Source organism: Heloderma suspectum, chromosome 3 (genome assembly GCF_057233095.1).
Source record: "Heloderma suspectum isolate Gila_16-S chromosome 3, 16-S_ref, whole genome shotgun sequence".
Taxonomy (NCBI): domain Eukaryota; kingdom Metazoa; phylum Chordata; class Lepidosauria; order Squamata; family Helodermatidae; genus Heloderma; species Heloderma suspectum.
The window spans coordinates 292,743,254-292,765,862 of NC_139460.1; the positions used below are offsets into that span (position 1 = coordinate 292,743,254).

Sequence of the window (22,609 nt, forward strand, 5' to 3'; positions counted from 1 at the left end):
AAGGACCTCAACCCACTGGAGAGCCACTGCCATGGAGAGTAGACAGTACTTGTATAGGTAGACCAATTCTCTGGGCTAGTAGAAGGCAGCTTCATGTAGTATGTTGTTGTAACTGCCTATGGAACATTTCCTTCTTGACTTTGAGTTGGCTCTTGCTGCTCATGAACAGCAGAGGAGGTAGGAGAAAGGAAGGGCAGATGCTATAGATAGGTGTAGAATGGCCTGGCAGAGAAACTTATCAGCACCAAGCGAAGGCAGGTCTATAAAGCATCTGCGTATGAGCAGCAGCGGTTCACCAGGGCAAGAGTTTACGGAGAGAAGGGACAGGCCATGGGATCCCAGCAGGAGATGTCCAGGAAGAAAATCTGGGGGAATACCTTGGAAGGAGGTATGTGGGATAGGAGGTGCCATAAGCACTATCAAGTTGAGGTGGGACAGGTAAAGCTAGAAGCTCCAGACTGTGGAAAGGGGACATTTTTTGTTTGTGGTGTCATCTGTTTAAAAACAATTCTGTTCGCTTGTTCTAAGTTAACAAAATCTAAATCTTAAACAGCAGCACTTAACGTTAAAGAAAAGAAAATCTGAGCTATAATTAAGTTATCCCCTATCTTTTGAAATATGTATATTTGCCTTGGGTACGATCTGCCATCAGTTAAGTATGTGTACTTGGAAGTTGTGTTTGAAATCAGTGGGGATTCCACCCTGCTTCTTTGTACAGTCATTTGCACAGTTACTCGGAAGTAGGCCTCATTGACTTCACCAGCTTGGCATAGGATTCAACTTTGGGGCACTTCATTTTCTCTTCCCAGGTAACCAGCCACAACAAGTTGTGAACCCATATGGTCACCCTTCGCACTTCTGACCCTGGAAGATGGAAGTAAGACAAAGTGTTTGCACTGAAGAACAGGAGAAACAAACTTGATGCACTAGTTATTTTTTCCAATTTTTTGTGCTGCAACTGATGTGAATATGTAAGAAATAGGTGATTTTTTTGTTTTGCATTTAAATAATTATAAATATATGGATTATGTGGGATTATATGAATAATGTTGCTGCTGCAGAATATATGGATTTGGTGCTTTTAGGGTATTAACACTTTTTTTCAAGAGGATTAAAATCCTGAATTTCTTTTTGTGGAAAACAAAGGGTTTTTTTGTCCTTAAGAACTGCACTGGACCAAACTACTGACTAAACAAGCACTTCCTTTTTTTCTTCCCATAAGGGTATTCCCCCTGCTCCCCTATTCCCCACCTACTAGTTTTTTGTAAAATGTGTATTGATTTCAGTCTTGTTAATTTTGATCATGTTTGTAGTTTTCATAAGCACTTTATAAAATCGGTTGTCTTCAAAATTCCTTATCCTCCCCTCCCCCGCTTTCATTGTGATAATAAAGTTCTGAAGGAGGATCCTTACCTGTATTCATAACATTTCTATGAAAATGCCATAATTTAACAATAGTAAACCTGCTGGATTTTCCTTTCCCTGGCAAGAGCACCTTCGAAGGATCAAAATTAGTAATCACTACACACTTTGCTCAGATAGAAGCGTTAGATGCTCCTGGAGAAGTCACAAACACTTATGTGGATTTCAGGCTACAGTCCTGTGCAGCGATGGTTACTACCTGTGCATAAGTACTACTGAAATCAGTGGGACTTGCGCACGCCCAGTTGTGCACAGGGTTGCAGCCTATACCTGTAGTTAGAGACTAGAATTATTAAGCGCATGTGTTTTCACATTGTTTCCTGTAACCCTGTTGGAGATATGTTACTAGGGCTTCCACAGCATGCAATAGGAGTTAAGATGATCTTTTTCTATTTCTCTCTGTGTGGGTATTCTCAAATAATTTCAGGAAAATGGTTTTCAAAAGAAAAAGTACAAATGCTTCCCAGTAATGTGAAGAAATAACTGTTTTTTGTTTCTTTAAATGCTTTAGGATTATTTCTTTCCATGGCACGTCAGCACCAGAACTGCCTCTCTGTGTTGGTCAAATATATATATTTTCCCATGAGAAGCATTCTGCAATGTGAGCCCTCACCAAGCTTTACACCTCATCAGCTCTTTGTAACATGCACACACACATACAGATCTGATCTTACAAAGAGCAGATGAGGTGGCATACCAGTACCTGGACTGTACCACATTGGATTGCAGGTGAGTGATATCATTATAGAATGCTTCCGTGGGGGGAAAAAGTTACTACACACAGACAACTAGCAAATCAAAGAAGAGGCTTAGCTAGAACTTTAGTTCTGTATGGCTGAGCATTCAGTCATGAGTCCCCACCTGCAATCTGAAATGGCATGGTTCAGGTACAGATTTACCATCTCATCTACTGTTTGTGAGAACTAAGCCTTAGTTTTCTAGTCATAGGAATAGTACACATTATTTTGTATGGTAGGTATTCAAAAGTTTAAACTTGGTTATTTTTAGTTGTGTAAATACAGTTGTATTTATAAATTTGTTGCAAAAGCACAAGTAAATTATTCATCAAATTTATTACTATAAAATAGAAACTATTTTAACCTTGTGGAAGTGATATTTGCTCATATTCGAGTAAAGAATAATAAAAAGCAACTACTGTTTTGTGAATTTTGAGAATTCTGTGATATCTTTTTAGAATTAGATGCACAAATTTGGAATATGACTCATGTAGGGCATTTTAAAATATTTGGGGCTATTTTATCATGTTTTCCTGTATGAACTTTTCATTTGCCTTGTGATAAGATTACCGTAAAGCTTACTGTGAATAAAACAATATCTACCAAGCAAACTAGTCAAACTATGTAGAATTAAATTTGCATTGCAATACTAGGCCATTTCATTTCTACCTTCCTAAAAGGATGTCAGAATCTTTACAGTAATAAATACTTTTGTGAATTGCTGTGTACACTGTGAAAACACTTAGTTGCACTTTGTGAAAACATAGTTCAAAATTTCTTAATAATATTATAGACTCAAATTACTTTCGTTTGAAATATGAAGCCACCACTTTTCCCCCTAATGGTATTGTTTCCTTAACAAATTATTAATAGCTGTAAATTTATTTTAAGGTATTTGGTATCTCAGCAAATTGCTAATGCAGGTTTACTTTGCTGACAGTCACTGTGTGCAATCACAGCAAAGACAGAATAGTCTAGTTTAGCAATAGCTACATAATGTCCAGTTACAAAAGTTGGCAGATCCCATCAGTGTATATGCAAAAAGTAGGATTTTTAATAAATCTCTGTGTCATTTGTCCTTTAGCCAGTTTGTTGCTCGTCACCCAAGTTTTGAGGTTTTTATAGTCTTGGGATTTTACCATCCTGAATAATTTGATTTAATTGCTTGGCTTAGTCGTTATGTCAAGTTGCCAAAGAACCTACCTTAAGTAATGCTGTTCAAAGCTATTCTGCTGATACTTTTGGACATTTCCCTCTCCCTCAACTTTGCCCAAGCACATTTAATTTAAAACTGAGTTTAAATTAGATCATAAAAATTGCCTTGATGGTTCAGACCAAGGTCCATCTTGTCCAGCATTCTGTTTACTGCAGTAGCCATCGAAATGGCTCTGGACGCTTTTGGGGAAGTATGACAGCAACAGCTCTCCTGTTTGACCCCAGCAGCTGATAAATAACCACAACAATAGGCAAACATCAATTAGTAGCTTCATCCATTTTTAAATATATAACTACATCTGTTTGCTGAACCCTTATTTCACATGGATTAAGCTGCTGGTGAATTTTCACTTAATATACTTTAGCTATTTCGTTCTTACAGATTGGGAACTTGGCTGCAAAGACCAGGGGTAGGCTATGATCATGCTAGACTAGCCTTTCCCACCTACTGCCCTCCAGATGTTTTGGACTTTGATTGCCATCAGCCCCAGCCAGCATTCCAAGTGGTCAAGAATGCTGGGAGTTGTAGTCTAAAACATCTGTACCAGGTCGTGGCTGCTCTAGATCCTTAAAAATCTCATGCCAGAACATTCTGCTTTAATGTTATACTGGAGTAATTATTATGATTACACCGAGCTGCCCACAATTTTGAAACTTTCTCCCTTTTGAGATCTGCCAACCCTAATTTGGAAGTATGGTAAAGGTTTTGTGTTCTGACTGGCTTGTAGTGATTGGGGACTATGCTGAGTTTGGGTGGGTTGGGGCTTTTAGGTTCTGCTCATTCTTTAATAGCATTCTACCATACCTTTTCACCATTTAGGTATTCAAGACAGCTTACAGACATGATTGAATAAAGTAGTTTGGTTTCAGCAGAGATGGACTTCCATATGTAGATCTTTCACCGTAGAAGAAACTCTCCTGTCTACTTGTGCATCATATCTACTCAGGTTCTGGCTGTCTTGGCCTCAGTGATAGGGCAAAGAGTAACTCCACTCTGGAAGCATTTGTCTTCTCCAGACCAAATCTGGGAACAAAGCATGTCTTGAGCTGGAGGAATGGCTGCTCATGCTGCGTGATTGTTCCCACAGACAGCTGGCTTGACAGCACTTGGAATCATTGCAGGAACAGACTTGATAAGAGTTGCCCTCCTCTCTCACTGAGATCAGGAGTGGTTCTGGCTATCTTAGCTTTAGCACTGGGGCAAAAAGCAGCCTCTCTCTGGATACACATATACAAATCCAGGAGTGGAGCAAATAAAAATGTCCAGGGCAGGAGGTCAGGTCTTCCATTGTGTGATCTTAATGTCTTTTAACTAACCACATCTAGAATAAACCTAGGTTTCCTCTATTGTGGATGTAATGGGAAGCTGCAATTTATTCAGAAGCATAATATTTTAATCATCTCTCATGTGCCAAGAAAAAGGAGAGGGGAATGTGAGTCCAAGATAAATACTAATAAGAAGAAATCATTTTCAGGTTTGGAGCAAAATATAAATTTCTTAAGCCTTGAAATATGAATTTCTTAAGCCTTGAAATATGATTTTTTTTCTCCTAGTGGCTGACATCTTGAGTAGATATTTGGCATCTTGAGCTAATAGAAAGGATTGTTAATTCTTCCTTCTCACCTATCCAAGGAAAATAGAGGCACACATATCCAGTCTCAGTTCTTGAGCAGCTAGCATAAGTGAAGCACTCCTGGAGCAACAGTTGTGGGTTTGAAGTTGAACAGGAGCTGTGCCATGTTAACATATATACACCAGATCTGGAACAAGCTGGACACAGACATATGATCTCAAAATATGCTGCTTACAAAGTGTGGAAAAAAAGAATAAGAAGCATATATGGTCAGCAGTCTCTGATGGAGCATAGAGTCTGGTTGTCCATGTAACAAAGCTCTACTACTCTGTCAGAGCACATTCTTAAGCATTCAGAGCTTATCTCACCACAAAGTCCAAACTCTACTCTATATGGCATGTATGTCCTCTGCAGCTGCTCTGGGAGTATAACTGATGGCAATATAAAAATATTTATTGTAAGGTACTGGGAGCAATTTCTTGGACAAACTGTTTCTGTTGCTCTTAAGAGCGCTTTGGATCACACCAAAGGTTCATCTAGTCCAGGAGTGGGGAACATGTGGCCCTCCAGATGTTGTTGGGCTGCAACTTTCATCAGCCCTAGCCAATGGTGAGGGATGATGGGAGTAAAAGTGCAACAATATCTGGAGGGCCACACATTCCCCATCCCTGATCTAGTAATTCTGTTTCCAATAATATCCAGCTAGGTGATTCTAGATTAGGGATGCATGAATTTTATAAAATCCATTCTGTCTGCATTTTGTCAGGTGCCTTTCATTCCGTCATTTGCTCATTGGTGGAATCAGATGTTTTCCAATTTCTCAAATTTGCACTAATTCGCATTTGGGCAAATTTGTACTTGCAAAAATGCGCAAATTCCACCAAAATGTGACACACACACACACACCGTGCATTTTCATGCTTTAGCCTATGGGAGAAATGCACATTTTCAGCCTTTAAAAAAAAATTACATATTTTTCTATGACTAAATTTGTGTAAAATTAAGAACTGGTCGGCGAGTCTGCAGAATCCATGCGACTCAGGAAAAGCCAGTCCACTGCAGAACCCACGGGTCGGATTCATAGAAACCAAAACTCATTTGATTCCACTGCAGATTTCTCTGACATCCCTACTCTAGAAGCGCACAAGGAGACCCACTGTTTTGCTCTCCAACCGCTGGTAATATATTTTGTACTTTTTAAAAGAAATGACATGTTAAACTATACTTTTCAATATAAAATATTTAACAGCTGAATATTTGGCAATAAGATCATTATTTACATCTACACTTCATATGCATATTTGGTGGTTCTTTATTTTAGAAAAATAATCTACATTGTTTCTTTAAAAAACAACACTACCATTAAACTATTTTCTGTTGGTCCTTCCATTGCCCCACAAAAAAGGACTCCTGCGTGAAAGAAGAAAATTTTAGTATTACACACAGGTGAACACCCTTTGTTTTAAAATATCTGAAAGAGAACTACAAAATATTCATAAATGTCAGTAAGGTAACAAAACAGTCACATTTGTTTTGTACACATCTTTGTATATATTTACAATGTATGCTGTATTTATACTATCAGATGGAAAATAACAAACTAGCATTTTTAAAAGCCCATCCTTTTGCTAAATATTTCCAGTTATATTGCAAACATCATTTGATTAAAGTATTCATGTTGGTATTCACTGTTGCTTTTCTTGGGAATTTAAGTGCCTTCAGTTTTTTAGGTTATTTTTAAAATATCACTATAAAATCAATATTAGGACATAATGCATATTTTTCCCAAATCTATCTGTCTCTTAGCATGTCTATTGTAAAATTGAGAATAGGAATTGTAAAGAAACTGACATGCATTTTGCCTAGTTTTGATTAAATATCTTCGAAAGCCAAACTTGGTCCAGATTAGATTTTGTTATCAGTTGTTCAGACTATAGTTCTCATTTCAGATTACTTGAACATACGTTACTGTGGAATCACTGCCAAGCTGGTTCTTAGCCATACACTTATATATGCCAGAATCTGAGAATTTTGGATTCTGAATGACTAATGTTCCTTGTGGATGAAGAAGTTCACTTCCAGATGGTCGGCCTCTGCTACCTGTGGAAAGTAATGAGTGGTCAGGCAGCTCCCATGTAATTTCTGGATCTGGTATTCCCAATGCCATGCAGTGAAGCTGAACTGCTACTCCGGCCATAGTGCGAATATTTCTTGGTAGTCTGTTTGTAATCCTTGGTGGATGTGCTACGATCATTACAAAAACAACTATAGTTGAATCACCAGCATAGTTCTGAGCTTTGCATGTATAACTTCCTCTGTCATGAATGGTTGTTTCTTGGATAACCAAAGTACCATTTTCCAGTAATGTGTATTTCCCATTAATCTGAGGATGATCTAGGACATAGCCACTGGGAACTGTCCATATAATATTTGGTTTGGGGCTTCCACCAGCAAGACAGTGAAGAGACAATGATTCCCCACTAAAGCTTTTTATTGCTCCTCTTGGGTGGATAAAAATTGTGGGTTTCTGGCCAACTTCCAGTATGATCAACTTTTCAATATAGCCAACTTTATTTTTAGCTGCACATCGGTATTTGCCTGCATCTGCTTTAGAAGGACTATAGATGACAAGAGTGCCATTGCTACCCAAGAAGTACTTGACTGTTTTAAAACCACTGGAAAGCTGAGTGCCATTTGGTAACATCCAGGTTATCTCAGGAGGCGGGTTTCCATCTACAGAGCAATTCAAGAAGGTGTTTTTTCCAGGCTTTGCAATTACTTTCTCATTAAATGGATTTCTGAACATTGGGCGCCTTAGCATCTCTAACACCTCCAGCTGGACCACTAATATGCTTTCCCCCCCATCATTACGTGCCACACAGATAAATTCTGCTGTATCTGAAGGTCTTACATTGCGAATTTCAAGAGTTCCATTTTTGTGTACTGTTATTCTGCTCCCATAGTATGGGGCTGTTAGGAAAATATTGTCAGGCATAATCCACATGATTTGGGGTATGGGTGTTCCTTCAGCTCTACAGTCTATTTGCTTCTTTGAATGCTTTATGGCTGTCGTTTTAATGACTGTCTTGTTTGTATACAAGCCATTGATCAGAGGAGGTTTAGAGACCACTTCTAGTGTATATAGTTTTGTATCATCTCCACCAGAGTTGCGTGCAACACATATATATTCGCCAGCATCTAAGAGCCTCACCTTAGTGACAGACAATGATCCATTAATATGAAGAAAATATCTATGAGTGGAAGCTGAAATCATGTCATTGGAAGGCAACAACCAAAATATTTTTGGCTTAGGTTCCCCTATGGCATCACAGTCAAAGAGTGCAGTATCTCCTGCTTTTACCTTTGCATAAGCCTTAGAATTCTGTTTGATACGAGGTGCAGCTGCTACTATTGTTATGTGTACTTTCATCTCATCTTTACCAAGTGTGTTTTGAGCATAACATGTGTAGTCCCCCTCTTCAGCTATCCCAACCTTGTTTAAATATAGAGTCCCATTGTCAAACAGAGTGTATCTCCGAGACCTGTGCCCACTGTCATCTCCTTGCATCATGTTGTTGATCATTGTGCCATCTGGCAAACTCCAAGATATTTCTGGCTCAGGTGACCCAGAAGCTTTGCAATCCACTTTGAAGTCTTTTCCATAAGGTACTAGTTTCTTAAAATACTGTTTTTGATCAATTTTTGCAGGCTTCATTGTCACACTGACTTTCATAAGGATCAGGTCATCTCCCATTTTGTTTCTTGCCACACATATGTAGTCACCTGCATCCTTTTCTGTGACTGCCTCAACAGCCAAGGATCCATTGGGATGCACATGGAATCGACTCCCCATTCTAGAAAGGATGGAGGAAAAGAATTAGTTACTCTTGTCCTGTGCCAGGGAATGCCAAAACCCTGACTGAAATAAAAGGCAGCACTCTGGAAGCTCACTTGAAACAACCATGTAACAGGTATAATGGCTAAGGCGTAGTGTTGTACGTTACTACAGTGGCATAGAAACCTCTTCCCCATGGTGTGATTTTGCACGCTTCTGGTAACATCCAGATGGAGAAACCATGGGAACTGTGGAGTTTCTTTGACACAGTCACTTTTGACACCATCATTCTCCTTGGCTCCAGGTGACTTTTGTATGGAAAGAAGCCATATCACTTGTCCATCTCATCTAAATGTCTCTCTTGATTTTGTTATGGCTTATAGCTAAACAACAAGATTGTTACTACTGCTATATCAGAATGAAGTTCCAACCCCATCTCATGTGTAATAAAAACTTTGCATTTCAAGCACCTCCATTTAAGCCAGAATGATGAACTCTGCACCCCCATAATTATGTACATCATTTACAAACACTTAATGAATGTCAAGGATTAGTTTGTCAGACAATGACCCAGTTTGTATGACCAAAACAAGCACTGTGGCTTAAACAAGCTATGGAATGTGCTATGTCTAATTGCATAATCGTCACCCAGCCACAGCTTGTCGTGTCATCCGAACCTGGGTGGTATGGCTCATTGGAGGGTCAAACCCGTGGGCTGTTGTAGGGTTATTGTTTAAGCCACAGTGGCTTGTTTTGATCGTGCGGCCCTTGACTCAATATCCTTTTCCCCATTATTTGGCTGGGTAACCTGCTCACTCAGTCCAGTTTCCTCATGCCCAACAAGATTAGGTTAGTGTTAAAACAATGCAGAAAAGAGCAGAGCCCCCTGAAAATATTTGCTAGTTACATTAAAATGGCTATTGTTTCCTTACTGTCATCCCTTGTTCAACACAAGCATGTTGTTGTATCAAGTGTGGCATGTACAATTAATAGACTCAAATTCTACATGCCTAGAATGATGTGGAAAATACATTCTAGGGACGGCTTGATGGAAACTTTGCTTTGCCAATGGTAAGAGGAAATTGGAAGCCAGTTTGGCCCTATGAAATAACCTACTGCAAGACAGTATGGAACAGGAAAGTTGAAACGCATAATGTTTTGGCTCATTCTTTTTAAAGGCCTTGCAAAGAACTGGCAGACAAGTTATCCATATGGTTCTGGCTCTAAGAGTCTGCAGTCTTCCCTGATTTTTTAGGCTGAGTTAGAACAGTGTAGAGATTACAAGATTTGTTGCTGTCAAAGCTCTAATATGTAAACTGCTGGCTTCACTTAAGAATCCAACTGATGGCTAGTACCCATTGAGCTGGCCACCACTACACTAGTATGAATTATACACTGCCATGAGTTAGAATAAAACCTGCCAAGATTTTATAACGAAATCAATTTACTATTTTATAGATGCTGCAGAGCTGCAGCCACCTAGCCTAGGAATGAGCTTTTAATGAGAAAATAATTATAAAGTGTGTGTGTGTGTGTGTACGCACATGCAAGAATTCACAGGAGCTTCCCTTGTCCCTGAAATGATTGGGGCGAAGTGAAGTTGAGGATAATAGTGGAGGCAGCCCTAACCAGAGTGTTACAGCATTGGGAAAGGGGTTTAAACCTCTTATCACCAACCTTATACCTGAATACTGCAGCACTGTAGAGAGAGGTGTTTTCAGAGCTGGCTGCACAGCAAACTGCTCAGCCAGCCTCTAACCTAAGCGGTACACTACAGCAAGGGGATTTAACCCTCTCCCCATGCTGTATGGGGACGTTCAGGTCCAGATATGCATGAACACTAAAGACTGGTGGTAGAGGTTTCAGGGCTGGCTGCTGTAGCAGGGTGGGGGTAATTCTCCTCCTCCTTATGCTACCTGGGAGAGTTCATTTCATTCATTCATTTATTATATTTCTATGCTGCCCTATACCCGAAGCTCTTTGGGTGGTCCACAGATTTTTTTTTAAAAAATTAAAATACATTATATAAAGTATAAAACCATTCACATAATGACATATAACAAATAGCACACACAACAACAACATATATCTAAAACAATTTAAAACATTCATACAGAGACAAAGACACTCCTTATATGCTGTCAAATGCCTGAGAGCAGAGGGTAGTTTTAACCTGACACTGAAAAGATGAGAATGTTGGTGCCATTTTTTTTTCTTTTTTTTTCCCGCTCCCCCTTACAGAAAGAGTGGAGAGGCCAGTGGCTCTGAAGGAACCAACTCCTTCCCACTTGTTGTCTTTGTTAAATAGGGATGGGTAGGGACAATGTTATTGCTAGGACTTTTAACTGTGGCTACTGTTATGTTCCTATGGAAGATCTTTGAATGTGGGCAGCCCTCATCAGGAAGGTTTGGGGTGCTTTCGTAGGCAGAAAGCACTATACCTTGTCTATGGCTGGCCTCATTCTGTTGCCCAGCTGACTGATTGGCACCAGGCCACCAAGTCTGCTATTAGAAGAACAAATGGGACAGCGCAGTGCTCCTGTTCAGGGTTCCATCCAGCCTGGTACAGGAGCTTTGTAGCCTCATGAGGTTGGAGGGAGGGTTCTGGAGAGTGGGAAAGGTGTCTTTTTTTCTTTCTTTCTCTGGAAACATCCTTCTGTAATATGGTTGCACAACTAAAGCTGTGCAGAAATAGCCTCTCAAAATTCTCCGGCCTATTTGTGGGCAGAGAAATTGGGGGGACAATTTCACCAAATTTCTCCTAGGGGAAGAGAAATCTCCAACAGTTTCTCACAGTCAGGGCTCACTGTTGGCAGAGGTTGTAGTACAGGTTTGTTCTTTTTCTCCTAAGGGTTTATGGTTTATTGCACTACTTCTGTAGGTGGCAACAGCATCAACTGTGTTGAGGTTTCCACTTTTCTGAGGCAAAATTTTGAATTTCTTTTGGTATTTGAGGTTTGCGAGGTGATTGAGGGTGCTGCATGTGTTTTCTCCCTCTGTTACACATCTTTCCATTGCTCTGCAGCCTCCCAAGCCACCTGCCATTCCTGAACTGAAAAAGCTGCATCGCAAGAATTTCCTCATGACGTCTTCCTCATGACGGCTTTCACTGAAGTGCGGGAAGCCAAGGAGGCTACAGGCTGCCACAGAGATCATTGTACGATGACAGACAGGGCTCTCATGCACACTCCTCAGCCACCTCATAAGTAAAGTAAACACAAGAACCCCAAACCCAACCCATGAGAATTTCTCAAAATTTCATCTTTGAATTTCTTTTCAGGAGCAATTTCTTTTCTATCAAATTGAATGAGAATGGTAAAAAAAAAGTGGGAGAAATTTTCAGCACATCACTGTGCACAACCTTTTCAGCCCCAAGGGCTACATATAATGCCAGCTCGGGGTTTGGGGGCCAGATGCATGCATATGCAGACACATACATACACATTTAAACTCTAATTTAATTTAATTTATTCAGTTATTTTAAACACCATGTCCCCCAAAGTTCCACCTTAATTTCATTCATAATAAAGTCATTTAAAGTTATTCCAATGTAATTTCTTTATTAAATACGGTTCCCTCCATCTCATCTATCCACATCAAGGTCCTGTCTTTCTCCCCTGTGAGCAAACAAGCAGTACCAGTACTGACTGACAGGAGCACTCACAGTCATAGAGCCCTCACATTGCAGCTGCCTGAGCATCCCCATAGGAGAGACTCTGGCCTCCAGCACTCAAGACAGCAGGCCCTCTGAGATCAGATTCTAGAAAGTCCTCCTGAAAGCATCCTAGAGAGCATTCTCCAGGAAACAACACTGTGGCCTGGTTCGCATGATCACAGGGAGGTTAACAAGCCCTGCATGTGCTGATTGCATGCCCACTGATTTGCATAATTACCCTCACTGGGTGTGACTTCTCGTGTTTTCTAAACCCAGCAAGTGTGGCTTGTTGGGGTGGTTAACAAACCACCCAGAACCCATGGCCTGTTGTAGTGTTGTTAACTAAACACCCCAACAAGCCACACTTGCCAGTTTCGGATGACATGAGAAGCCACAGCGGCAGGGCAATTTGATGCCCACGGGTGCCACAACCCTATTAAATTTTTTTTCCTATAGTTACATTTGCTCCACTTCCCCGAGTTGCAAGACATCAGGGGAAAAGTGCTTTCCTGAATTTAGTTTCCTTTGGAAGGAGGTCACTGGAGGTTTACGGAATTTTGTAATATTTAGGGATGTTAGAGAATTCCGCCATGGAACCCAGGGGGGCTGAATTCCAGTGAATTCGGCCCCCCAGAATCCGTGGTGGAATGGAGCAACCCACCCCACCACCCTGCGAAAGCCCCGTGAAATGGAGCTTACTTGGCTGCGGCTGAGGCTTTGGCTCCGCTGCCGGCTGCTCCGGCTGCTGCCAGGCTGCTGCAGATGCAAATGGCGTCCTGAGTAGAGGACGCCATTTGCATTCCTATGGTAGCCCGTGATAGGCTACATAAATATTTACGTAGCCTATCACGGCTAAAGCAGGGACGCAAATGGCGTCCCCTACGCCATTTGCGTTCCTGTTTTAGCTGTCATAGGCTATGTAAATATTTACATAGCCTATCATGGGCTACCTTAGGGACGCAAATGGCATCCCCTACTCAGGGCGCCATTTGCGTCTGCAGCAGCCTGGCAGTGGCTGGAGGCCCCGCTGCGGGTTGGCCCAGCTGGCGGCTCCGTGGCCTGGTAGAGGAGCAGAGCCGGCCGGGCAGGATTCTGGGGGGGAGGAACGAATCACCTCCCCCCCGTCGAGGATTTTGGGGGGAGGGACAGAGTGCCTCCCCCTCACCGCAGATGTCCCTGGACGAAACCAGGTAAGTGTTTCATACATCCCTAGTACTAATATTTCAATTTATTTACAAATAAGCAGGCTGAGCATAGGTGAGAGCCCAGCTTAAACACTCCACTAGAGAGCCAAATACATTGCCATGCATCAAATCTCTAGATGGAAGTAACCCCCGCAAAGGGCACTTGCTTTCTCCCTGCCTCTCTCCATGTTTCTCTCAGTCTATCCTAAAGACTCCTTCTGTTGTTTCCCACTCAAAATTAGCTTGCCTCTTCCTCTGGCTGGAGGGTGGATAAGGGTGAGTCATCTGTTCCATCCATGCCCTAGCCTTCCTGGGGCATTTACCTATAGTTTTCCTAACAAAAGAATTGCCTGACAAGTTTGGCACCGGCTATTAAGGAAATCTCCAGCAGTACTTCTTTTGTCTATTCACCATCTCCTGTCCTGCTTGTGGGCTTCCTGTAGGCATCTGGTTGACCTCTTTGGGAACAGATATGGGACCAGATAAGCCAGTCTGACACATCAGGGCACTTCTTATGTTCTTAAACCCCAAATCTTAAAACCAAAGGCCTGCAGCTGAATGTGTGGCTTATTATTTTTAGCCGGTTTGTGTGCTTCGACCTTCGTCCCCTTTGCAGCGTCTTACGGTGCACTTCAACTTTCCTCTCTGCTATTCTCTTTTCCTGTTTTCATACTCCTTGACTCCTCCTAGCATCCTCCTTCTCTTTCTCCTTATCCTTCTGGTCCACACCCTCTGGTCCTAAAACCCTCTACTTCCTGCTGCTTTCCTAGTCACTTATTTTACATCTCCCACCACAAGGCCCTTTGCCTGTGTTTCTCCAGCATTTAAGCAACTCAGTAAACAGCAGTCAGAAAACTTTTGTATGAGAGTAGACCCTTGTCTGCTTGACTCAACCCTCTATGACACAAAGGCAGAAGAGCTAATCAGTCCCAGAAGTTTTATCCCCACATCACAAAATCCTTTCATGTATCACATGCTCAGGTAAGAAATGCAACTTCCAAGAGACCTACCTGTGCCATTGGTCAACAACAGCTCTGGAAGGCAATCTCCAGATTATCTTCGGCTTTGGCTCTCCTGTAGCTGAGCAATTCAGGAGCAATTTGTCCCCAAAATTCAGCTGAGTCAATCTTTGAGATGAAGCTGCAATTCTGGGGATTATATTTCTATGTTTTACCTGGAGGATTACTACTCTCCTTTCTGAACCAGTGGAGCTGGTGGCTATACATTCATAATTCCCATGGTCAGAAGGAGCAATATTCCTGATATAAAGAGTTCCATTAGGGAACAGAAATAGCTTGCCATTTATATACTGCAAAGGCTTCACCACAGTTCCATCAAAGAGGACCCAGTGAACATTTGGATGAGGATTTCCTTTGGCAGTGCAGGGAAGCTTCAAGCTTTCCCCCATGTTCTCTAGCACATGTTGCTTCTTCTCTTCCAGTATAATGGGTGGTGCAGCAATGACTTGCAATCTTATTGTCATTGTATCTGAACCAGCTGGATTATTGGCTGTGCATGTGTAAATCCCTCTGTCATAAACACTGACTTCCTTTATCATCAATGTGCCATCTGTTTGCACAGAAACTGCCTCATTCCATGTAGTTTCTGACATGTAAGTTTTGTTTGCAAGGATCCAGGATATGGTAGGAATGGGGCGGCCTTCAGCTGTGCACTTCATGGTTACTGCCTTGCCAGAGTGACTGGTAATAATCTTGTATCTTTGCCCCAGGATTCTAGGTGGATAAGTCACCACAGACAACGTGATAAGAAGCTTGTCGGAGCCATGTGGATTGGAAGCCACACACAGGTACTGTCCACGATCCTGGATGTTGACATTCTGGATGGAGAGAGTACCATTGGGAAGAACCTCAAGTCTGTTATCACGTTTGTGTTTTGGTACATCAACCCCTGATTAAACAAGATGAGAATAAAATTAGCCAGGTCTCGATATTAAAATCTCACCTTTTGCCTTGCTTGGTACAATAATAATTTGCAGAGAGGAGCATGTAATGTCCATGACAAAAACTCGAGGGCTTGAAGTTTAGCCACCACCAGTTGTTCCTGATGCAGATATGATCTTATCACAATAAGACACTTGTGGATGTGTACTATCCTATGGAGGCTGCAACCCTATCTTGAAGTTGGAGGCTGCCGAGTATTCCATGCAGGGCAGCCAGAGCATGGAGGCAATCGTCATCTCTGTGCTCCGGCCACCCTGCATTTCCCTAGATGTGCAGTTTTGCCCGTCTAGGCATGGCTTCAGGGAGGAGGAAGGAAGGAAGGAGGCCAGGATGTGCACAGGAAGCTGCATAACCAAGTTTCTGTGGTCCCCTCCCCCTCCCCACCCCCACCACACCCTTTTCCCCATCTCTGCACTCGGAAACAGCAAGCCAGAACAGAGGGCACAGGGAGTGCGGTTTCTGGGCTCTGAGTTTGGAGCCCTGGTTCTGACTTTGGATCCCAGAAACCAAATCCGAATTAGGATTGTGCCCTAAATTGCTTTTTCAATTTCCAACAGTAGTTAACTTCGTTCTTTTAGGATTAATCTGTTCATTCTAAGTATGGCATGAAAACTGTAACCCTGCATTACAGTACTCCTTTATAAGTCGCACAGAAGAAGACAGGATTTAGAAGCCTGTAACTGAGGGCAAGAAGTGTTGTTGTTGTTGTTGTTATTACTATTATTATTATTATTATTGTTACTGTTTCTGCTACTACTGCAACAATTATTTCACATCTTTTCACCAAGGAGCTCAGAGCTGCGTACATAGTAGTTCTCTCCACATCCCATTGTATCCTCATCATAACCCAGTGAAGGAGATTAGATTGAGAGATGATAACTTGCCCAGTGTCACCCAGTGAGCTTCATGGATGAGTGGGGATCTGAACCTGGGTCTTCCCAGTCCTAGCCCATCACTCTATCCACTACACCACTCTAGCTCTCATTGTGTCTTCACAACCCAATCCTAGGGATGTAAACTTGCATCAGATGTTAACACTATACACCTGGGATCCCCAGCATGAGCATGAGAACGAATGCACCTGTGGATGCTTCTCTTGGCACCCGCCAGGCTCCCTGCCCCTCCTGATTTTTATTTTATTTCTTAAGAGTTTTTAATTATTATTTTTTAAAACCGGAATGCTGTCATGCTGCAAAGCAAAGCGCTGCCCTCCAGCGCCATCTTTATTTGGGTTCAAAGGACTGGCTTTGTGTTTTGTATTATAACTTGTATTATGTTCTTGGACAAGTTATTGTCTTTCAGTCTCAAGAGTTTTGCCTTCTGGGAAATTAGCAGCCATGTTTTTGTGACCAGCCATACCCACCATGGCAGCCATTTTATGAATGGGGAAGCCCCCACATAGCAGCCATTCTGTGACAGCATCCACAACACTGTCTCATAATTCCAGACGTGCCACTGACCCAAAAAGGTTAGGGACTCCTGCTGTACACACTGCATCTTAGCTTATATCTCATATATATGATAAAAGAGCAAATGTTCAATATAAACTTGGGAAGCTTACCTGATGATACCTTGGTCCAGTGTACTGTTGGCAGAGGGTTACCACTGGCTTCACAAGGGATGAAAGCATCTGAATTTGCTAGGACAGTAAATGCTGCAAGTTTTCCTCCAATTATCCTGGGTTTTTTTGCCACTTTGGTTTGGTAGAACGAATTTAAGGCTATGAAATTGGTAGTAGTAGATTCCTGGCCTGCTGTCTTCTCAGACCAACTTTTGATATAATTCTTCTTGTTCTTTCTCCACAACGGAGTATATTGAGTGGAGCTCTGTGAGGATTTCAATATAGTTAATGTGTTGACAGTGAGGATTTTGCCTCTTTCTGCAGTTTTAGAAGATGGCTCATGCCAAGACTCATGCCTGGGAGATGCAGTGGTTTGTGTGATGGTTGCACATGGCATAAACACTGTTTGGGATGCTGATGGGTTAGGCTCTGGTGTGATGGGGTATCCTGCATTAGTAGGAGTTTGGCTACTTAGAACAATTTTAACAGGAAGAGTTGCTTTTGTTTGCTTTTTTTGAACAGTTTTCCATCCCACATTATACGATTCATTTTCCGCCACTGTTGCAGTCTGTGTTGGTTTGGTAGACACCGGTGCCAGTGTTACCAAGGATGTGGCTGATAACACTGTGGTTGGGCTTACTGTGTCCAAGAATGATTCTGCCAGTGGGAACATAGTAGCAGGTGTTTCAGAAGACAGGTTATCCATTGGTAGCTTAATAGTGTGAGTATTTCCAGTGGTGGTATTCCTTGCTAATACCAGAGCAGTAGTTGTGGATTTAGCATCTCTAACTATATCTGTTGTGCTCAGCTGTAGTCTACCTGTAATCACATCCACACTGGTCAATTTTGAAAACAATTCAGTTGTTATGGGGCCAGCTGGCTCAGTTATTCTTTTAGTTGTTTCCAGAGTAGGAGAAGCTATGATTTCTTTGGACAGGGCAGCTACTCCTTTATTGACGATAATGTTTTTGTGGGAAGGCATTAACTTTTTCAGAGGCCTTCTCCTCCTTTGACCCCCCCTTCTGCCTGGTCCAAACACTTTGAGTTTGGACACTTTCTTTTCAACAAGAGCAGTAGTAGTTGGATTAACAATTGGTCTAATGTTAGTGGCATCAGTTTCTTTTTTCAGAAAAGTTGCAAGATTGGAAACAAAGGGTGAAGATGGCAATTCTGTAATATTGAGTGGTGGAGTGGGGTCATGCTTTACCAGCATCATGTTGTCACTCGTGGGTTTAATTAGGTTTATGAGATCATCAGTTTGATCCTCACTCTTCAAAACAGCAGTTTTATATACTGGTGAAATTCTGTATATTGGTATTGTAGTTTGAAGAGGCATAACAGGTACCGCAGTTGAGGATTCTTCACTTGTTCCTAATCTGGGTTGCTTTTCCAGTAGCTCCTTTTGAACATGATTGCTTCCAAAGAAATTATGCAAAGGAATTTCCCCCATTGAAATGCTGGAAGAGGCATTAGTTCCGAGAATGGGAAGGGTAGATTTAATAGCCAAATATGAACTGCTAGTTTTGGTAGATGTGGTTTCCATGCTTACCCTTGGGCTACGGATTGTTGCTATTGGAAGTTTTATACTTAATGATGGGTTTGTGTCAGTAACTGCTTGTAACTGTGTACCAGATTTTACTCTTCTATGTGATACAACTTGGGTACTTTCAGGATAGAATGGGATTGTTGTAGAAGTTGTATGTTCTTCAACTGTATCCGGTTTGTTGCTTGAGAATGCCAAGTTTTGACTTACAGTTGTCCCTTCTGGATGATGAGTTATGAATGAAGTGGAAATAGGTGCTTCGGAAGTAATCTGTTCAAGAGATTTGTTGAGAGGAGTTAAGGTAGGTACGCTCACTTCTACAGGAAGAAGCAGAGTTGTACTTTCTTGAGTAAACCCTGATCTGACAAAAGCAAATCTATGACCTGCAATGTTTGGAATACGGTCAGGTCTAACTATTCGTCTTCTACCAGAGATCTTTCGTCGTCTGCCATACCACCTGGAGAGTGGGGTGTGAGTTGTAGCATCCCTACCTATCTTTATCTGGTGATGAGTGGTAACAGTTGAACCTGCAGGTAGTTGAGGGGTTGTTATTTTTTGTGTACTGTAAACATAAATGTGTCTAAATACATCATCAGGTACACCAACTGTCACTACAGATACTGGACTATTTGATTCTCCTGATGTTTTCTCAGTTGCCTCTGCAAACAGATCAGGTTTTTCAGAATTTTTGTGGGGAGTTATAGAGCAGCTGCTCTTAGTAATGTTTGTTGCTGGTGCTTTCATTGATGTGATTTTCAAATGTACATTATTTTCACCAGATAGTATCAATTTCTGGAAAGCATTTAAAGTTTCTGCTGTACTACTTGGTAGCTTAGATGATGGTGTTGTTGATGGCTTCATACTGGTAGGTGGTAAAGGTAGTGTTTGATATCCTTCAAGAGCTGCTCTTTCAGTTTTGGATTTAAGTTCCATATATAACTTCTGGTTCTTAGGTCTATCAGAGTACATAACCATTGGGCTGACTACTGGAGTTACTGTTTCTGTAACCATGCCAGATGTTGCCAGTGAACTGTAATTACTTGATACGCTTCCAAGTTCTGCTGTCACTACATTTCCCGAAGCTTCCCTCAGAGTGTATACTGCAGGTCTTTTAGTTGCTAGTAACGTAAATTCTTCCTCTGGAAATATATCATCTCCAGATGCCTCCTCCTCGTTTCCAGAAATCTTTGAAGACAGAACCACTTTTACTGTTGGTTTCACTATGGCATTTTGTTGTTTCCTTAGCAATGTGGTATTCTTTGTTTTTTCCAAAAATGCTGCCCAGCGTAATGGATCAATTCTCCTGTTGGAGGGACTAAATTGTCTCTTGCGTCCTCTAAATCGTTTGTTTATCTTGTCCCTATTGTGCTTGTAAATGTCTTTGTAATTATTTTTGGTTTTGTTTAACATGGGATGTCTTATAGATGAACCTTCAGTCGACACTTGGCTGGTTACTTGGGTTTGCAAGGTAGAGGAAGGCTTTTGAAGTTTGGTGATATCTTTGACCTCTTCATTGCCAGACCCTTCTGCTGCTTCGTCTTCTACATGAATATCTAGTTTTTGTGATCTGTTTGAATTCCTTTTAACTAGTACTTGGTAAACCAAAAAATCCACACCATATTGATTGGCTGTTACACACTTGAAGTAACCACCATCCCGGTCTGTTGTCTGTTCTATTTTTAATGTGCCATTGTGAAAAAGAAGCTTGCTTTTTGAAGAATGGTGAAGAATTATGTGTTCAGGCAAGATCCAGTTAACAGAGGCATCTGGGGAACCTCTAGACTGGCATGGAAGGTAGAATGTCTCACCTAAAAATACTGACAGCTGAGGACCATTTAAATGGTTGCCTTCCATATAAGGGTCTATCACAGTGATCCTAAAAGTCAGGACATCAGCATCATTGTAATTGGTTCCTATACAGTGATAAACACCAGTGTCAAAATTATCTGCTGTACGTAACGTGAGCTTTCCAGATTTTGCTATCATCATTCTCCCATCTTCACTAACATATGGAGCTCTAACCTTGCTCCCGTCAGCTAACACCCACTCAATTACAGGGGTAGGTTCTCCAAGTGCCTGGCAGTTCAGTTCCACAGTCCTGCCTACTAAAACAGAGAACTCAGTTCTTGTGCTGTTTTCTCGTAAGATCATGGCCCAGTTTTGTCTTGCTGATTTGGGGGCAGCACCTGGGAGGGCAATTTCAGCATCCATTAAATATTGGATATGCAGAGTGCTGAGTGTGGTTGCTGTCCTGTCCAACTGCAATGACACTTGGCCTTGCATCAGCCAAGGAGGCTCAGCTCTCAATTCAGCTTTGATGTCAGTGAAAAGCTCTTCATTTTCAGAATCTATTTGTTTATACTTATAACTAATATACGGTACTCCTGTCAGTAAGTGATTCCTTTTCAGTTTTAATAGGGAGTCGCTGTAAAGAGCCAGTATGCTCCACAGTGGCTGAATGTGCTCATAGTCAATACTACACACAAGAAACGTTGACAATGATATTTCAAGGACGGTGGTGGTGTTGTTTTTTTTAAGTGTGACTGGAGACATTTTTGCAGGCTTCTGCACATTGCAAGCCAAGTTTGCTCGATTCCCTGCTTGGTCTGTCATGTTTAATACCATGAATCCTATGGGAGCCATAAAATCTCTGGGAGAAACTGAAATAAAGTCACCATCATCTGGCAAAGTGATGTTCTTCAACTTCAAGGTTGGGTCTATAGTAGGCTTAACACAATTAAAATCTGAGAATGCCATCTCAGCTAACTGTTTGTCTTTAGAATTCCTGGGGCTGGTGCACAATGGACATTGCAAAACACCAGGAGGTCCTCTGTCTTTTTTGCACTTTACGACATCTAGAGAGGTGATAGAAAAATGTAAGATAGTTTTTATTTGACTGATTTGGGGAAAGCAACCATTCAGGTTCTGCTGCAAGGTATTTCTGCTGTTTATTAAAGAAGACCTCAATCAGTAGTCATTTAAAACTGTTAAGGAGCCAGTGCAGTCTTTTGTCAACCTGCCATTGTTATTCCAGAATGTAAGGGACTAGACCAGGACAAAGGGCTTAGAGTTTGGGAATGAGCACAAGGGCAAGAGGATCCTGGATGCAGACATTAGAAAACACACAAGATCAGAAAAAGACTGACGTGTGTAATGGCTCAAGTCTATTTTGCCTATCACTCATACTTTATGTTGAAGTCTGACCACCTGGTCCCCCATCTTGCTCTTATGGCCATGTTCTTGCCTGACTTAGAACTGGCTCCACCACAGGGTTCATGTGATTCCAGACAAAGAATGCACAAATGCTAAATGGCAATGAAAAAGCCTGATGGATGGGGCTGATAAAACTAATATTTTGCAGATAGCATGAATCTAATATCTTGGATCTTCTTTGAAATGTGCACCCGTCCATGGGAATCATTCCAAAGCACCAACAGGGAACAAAAAACAACAAAATTGGAAGCAGCTTCGGGGCCCGAAGGTGTGGACCGATACCCCTAGCTATCTTTTTATATATATTTTTAAAGAGGCATTGTACTTTTCTGCTTGGGTAGCATAATTAGAAATCTATTGAAACAATTTGTTGCTATTGTTCTATTTGTTTGGCATAAAATCTCATGCCATAGGATCAGAACAATGGTCTATCTATCCCTATTATATCTTAAAACATGGCAAATACATATGTTTAGGAGGAATTTTGCCAGAAAAAAATTGATCTGAGATTGATTTTTTCAGTTCATTTTCAGCTTTTGGCAGCTCCATAATATGAAATTTATATCACAAGCTTTTTGACACATACCAGTGAAGCGGGGAGTAGGGGTGGAGAGGGAGGAAGATGCATTTTTCTTTTGAATTATGGGAAAATGTAAGTCAGAGAGGACCAAAGACTATTGTCCTCTGGGAGTTCTATGTACTATAAAGT

At 41.4% G+C, this 22,609-nt stretch overlaps 2 protein-coding genes across 2 annotated transcripts in view; one reads left to right on the plus strand and one right to left on the minus strand.

The window, feature by feature from the left end:
• The window catches only part of MED12L (mediator complex subunit 12L), a 262,912-nt gene extending 261,507 nt beyond the window's left edge, over positions 1 to 1,405 (plus strand). The window contains exon 44 of the mRNA XM_084847292.1: positions 810 to 1,405. Within this exon, the coding sequence (XP_084703418.1) occupies positions 810 to 862 (53 nt within the window). The 3' untranslated portion in view covers positions 863 to 1,405. The remainder of the gene's footprint in view (positions 1 to 809) is intronic.
• A 4,778-nt stretch (positions 1,406 to 6,183) lies between these two features.
• Positions 6,184 to 22,609, minus strand: part of IGSF10 (immunoglobulin superfamily member 10) — a 33,625-nt gene continuing 17,199 nt past the window's right edge. The window contains exons 7-9 of the mRNA XM_084842044.1: positions 17,145 to 21,542; positions 14,633 to 15,530; positions 6,184 to 8,802 (exon numbers count right to left, since the gene is read on the minus strand). Coding sequence (XP_084698170.1) covers positions 6,894 to 8,802; positions 14,633 to 15,530; positions 17,145 to 21,542 — 7,205 coding nt within the window. The 3' untranslated portion in view covers positions 6,184 to 6,893. The remainder of the gene's footprint in view (positions 8,803 to 14,632; positions 15,531 to 17,144; positions 21,543 to 22,609) is intronic.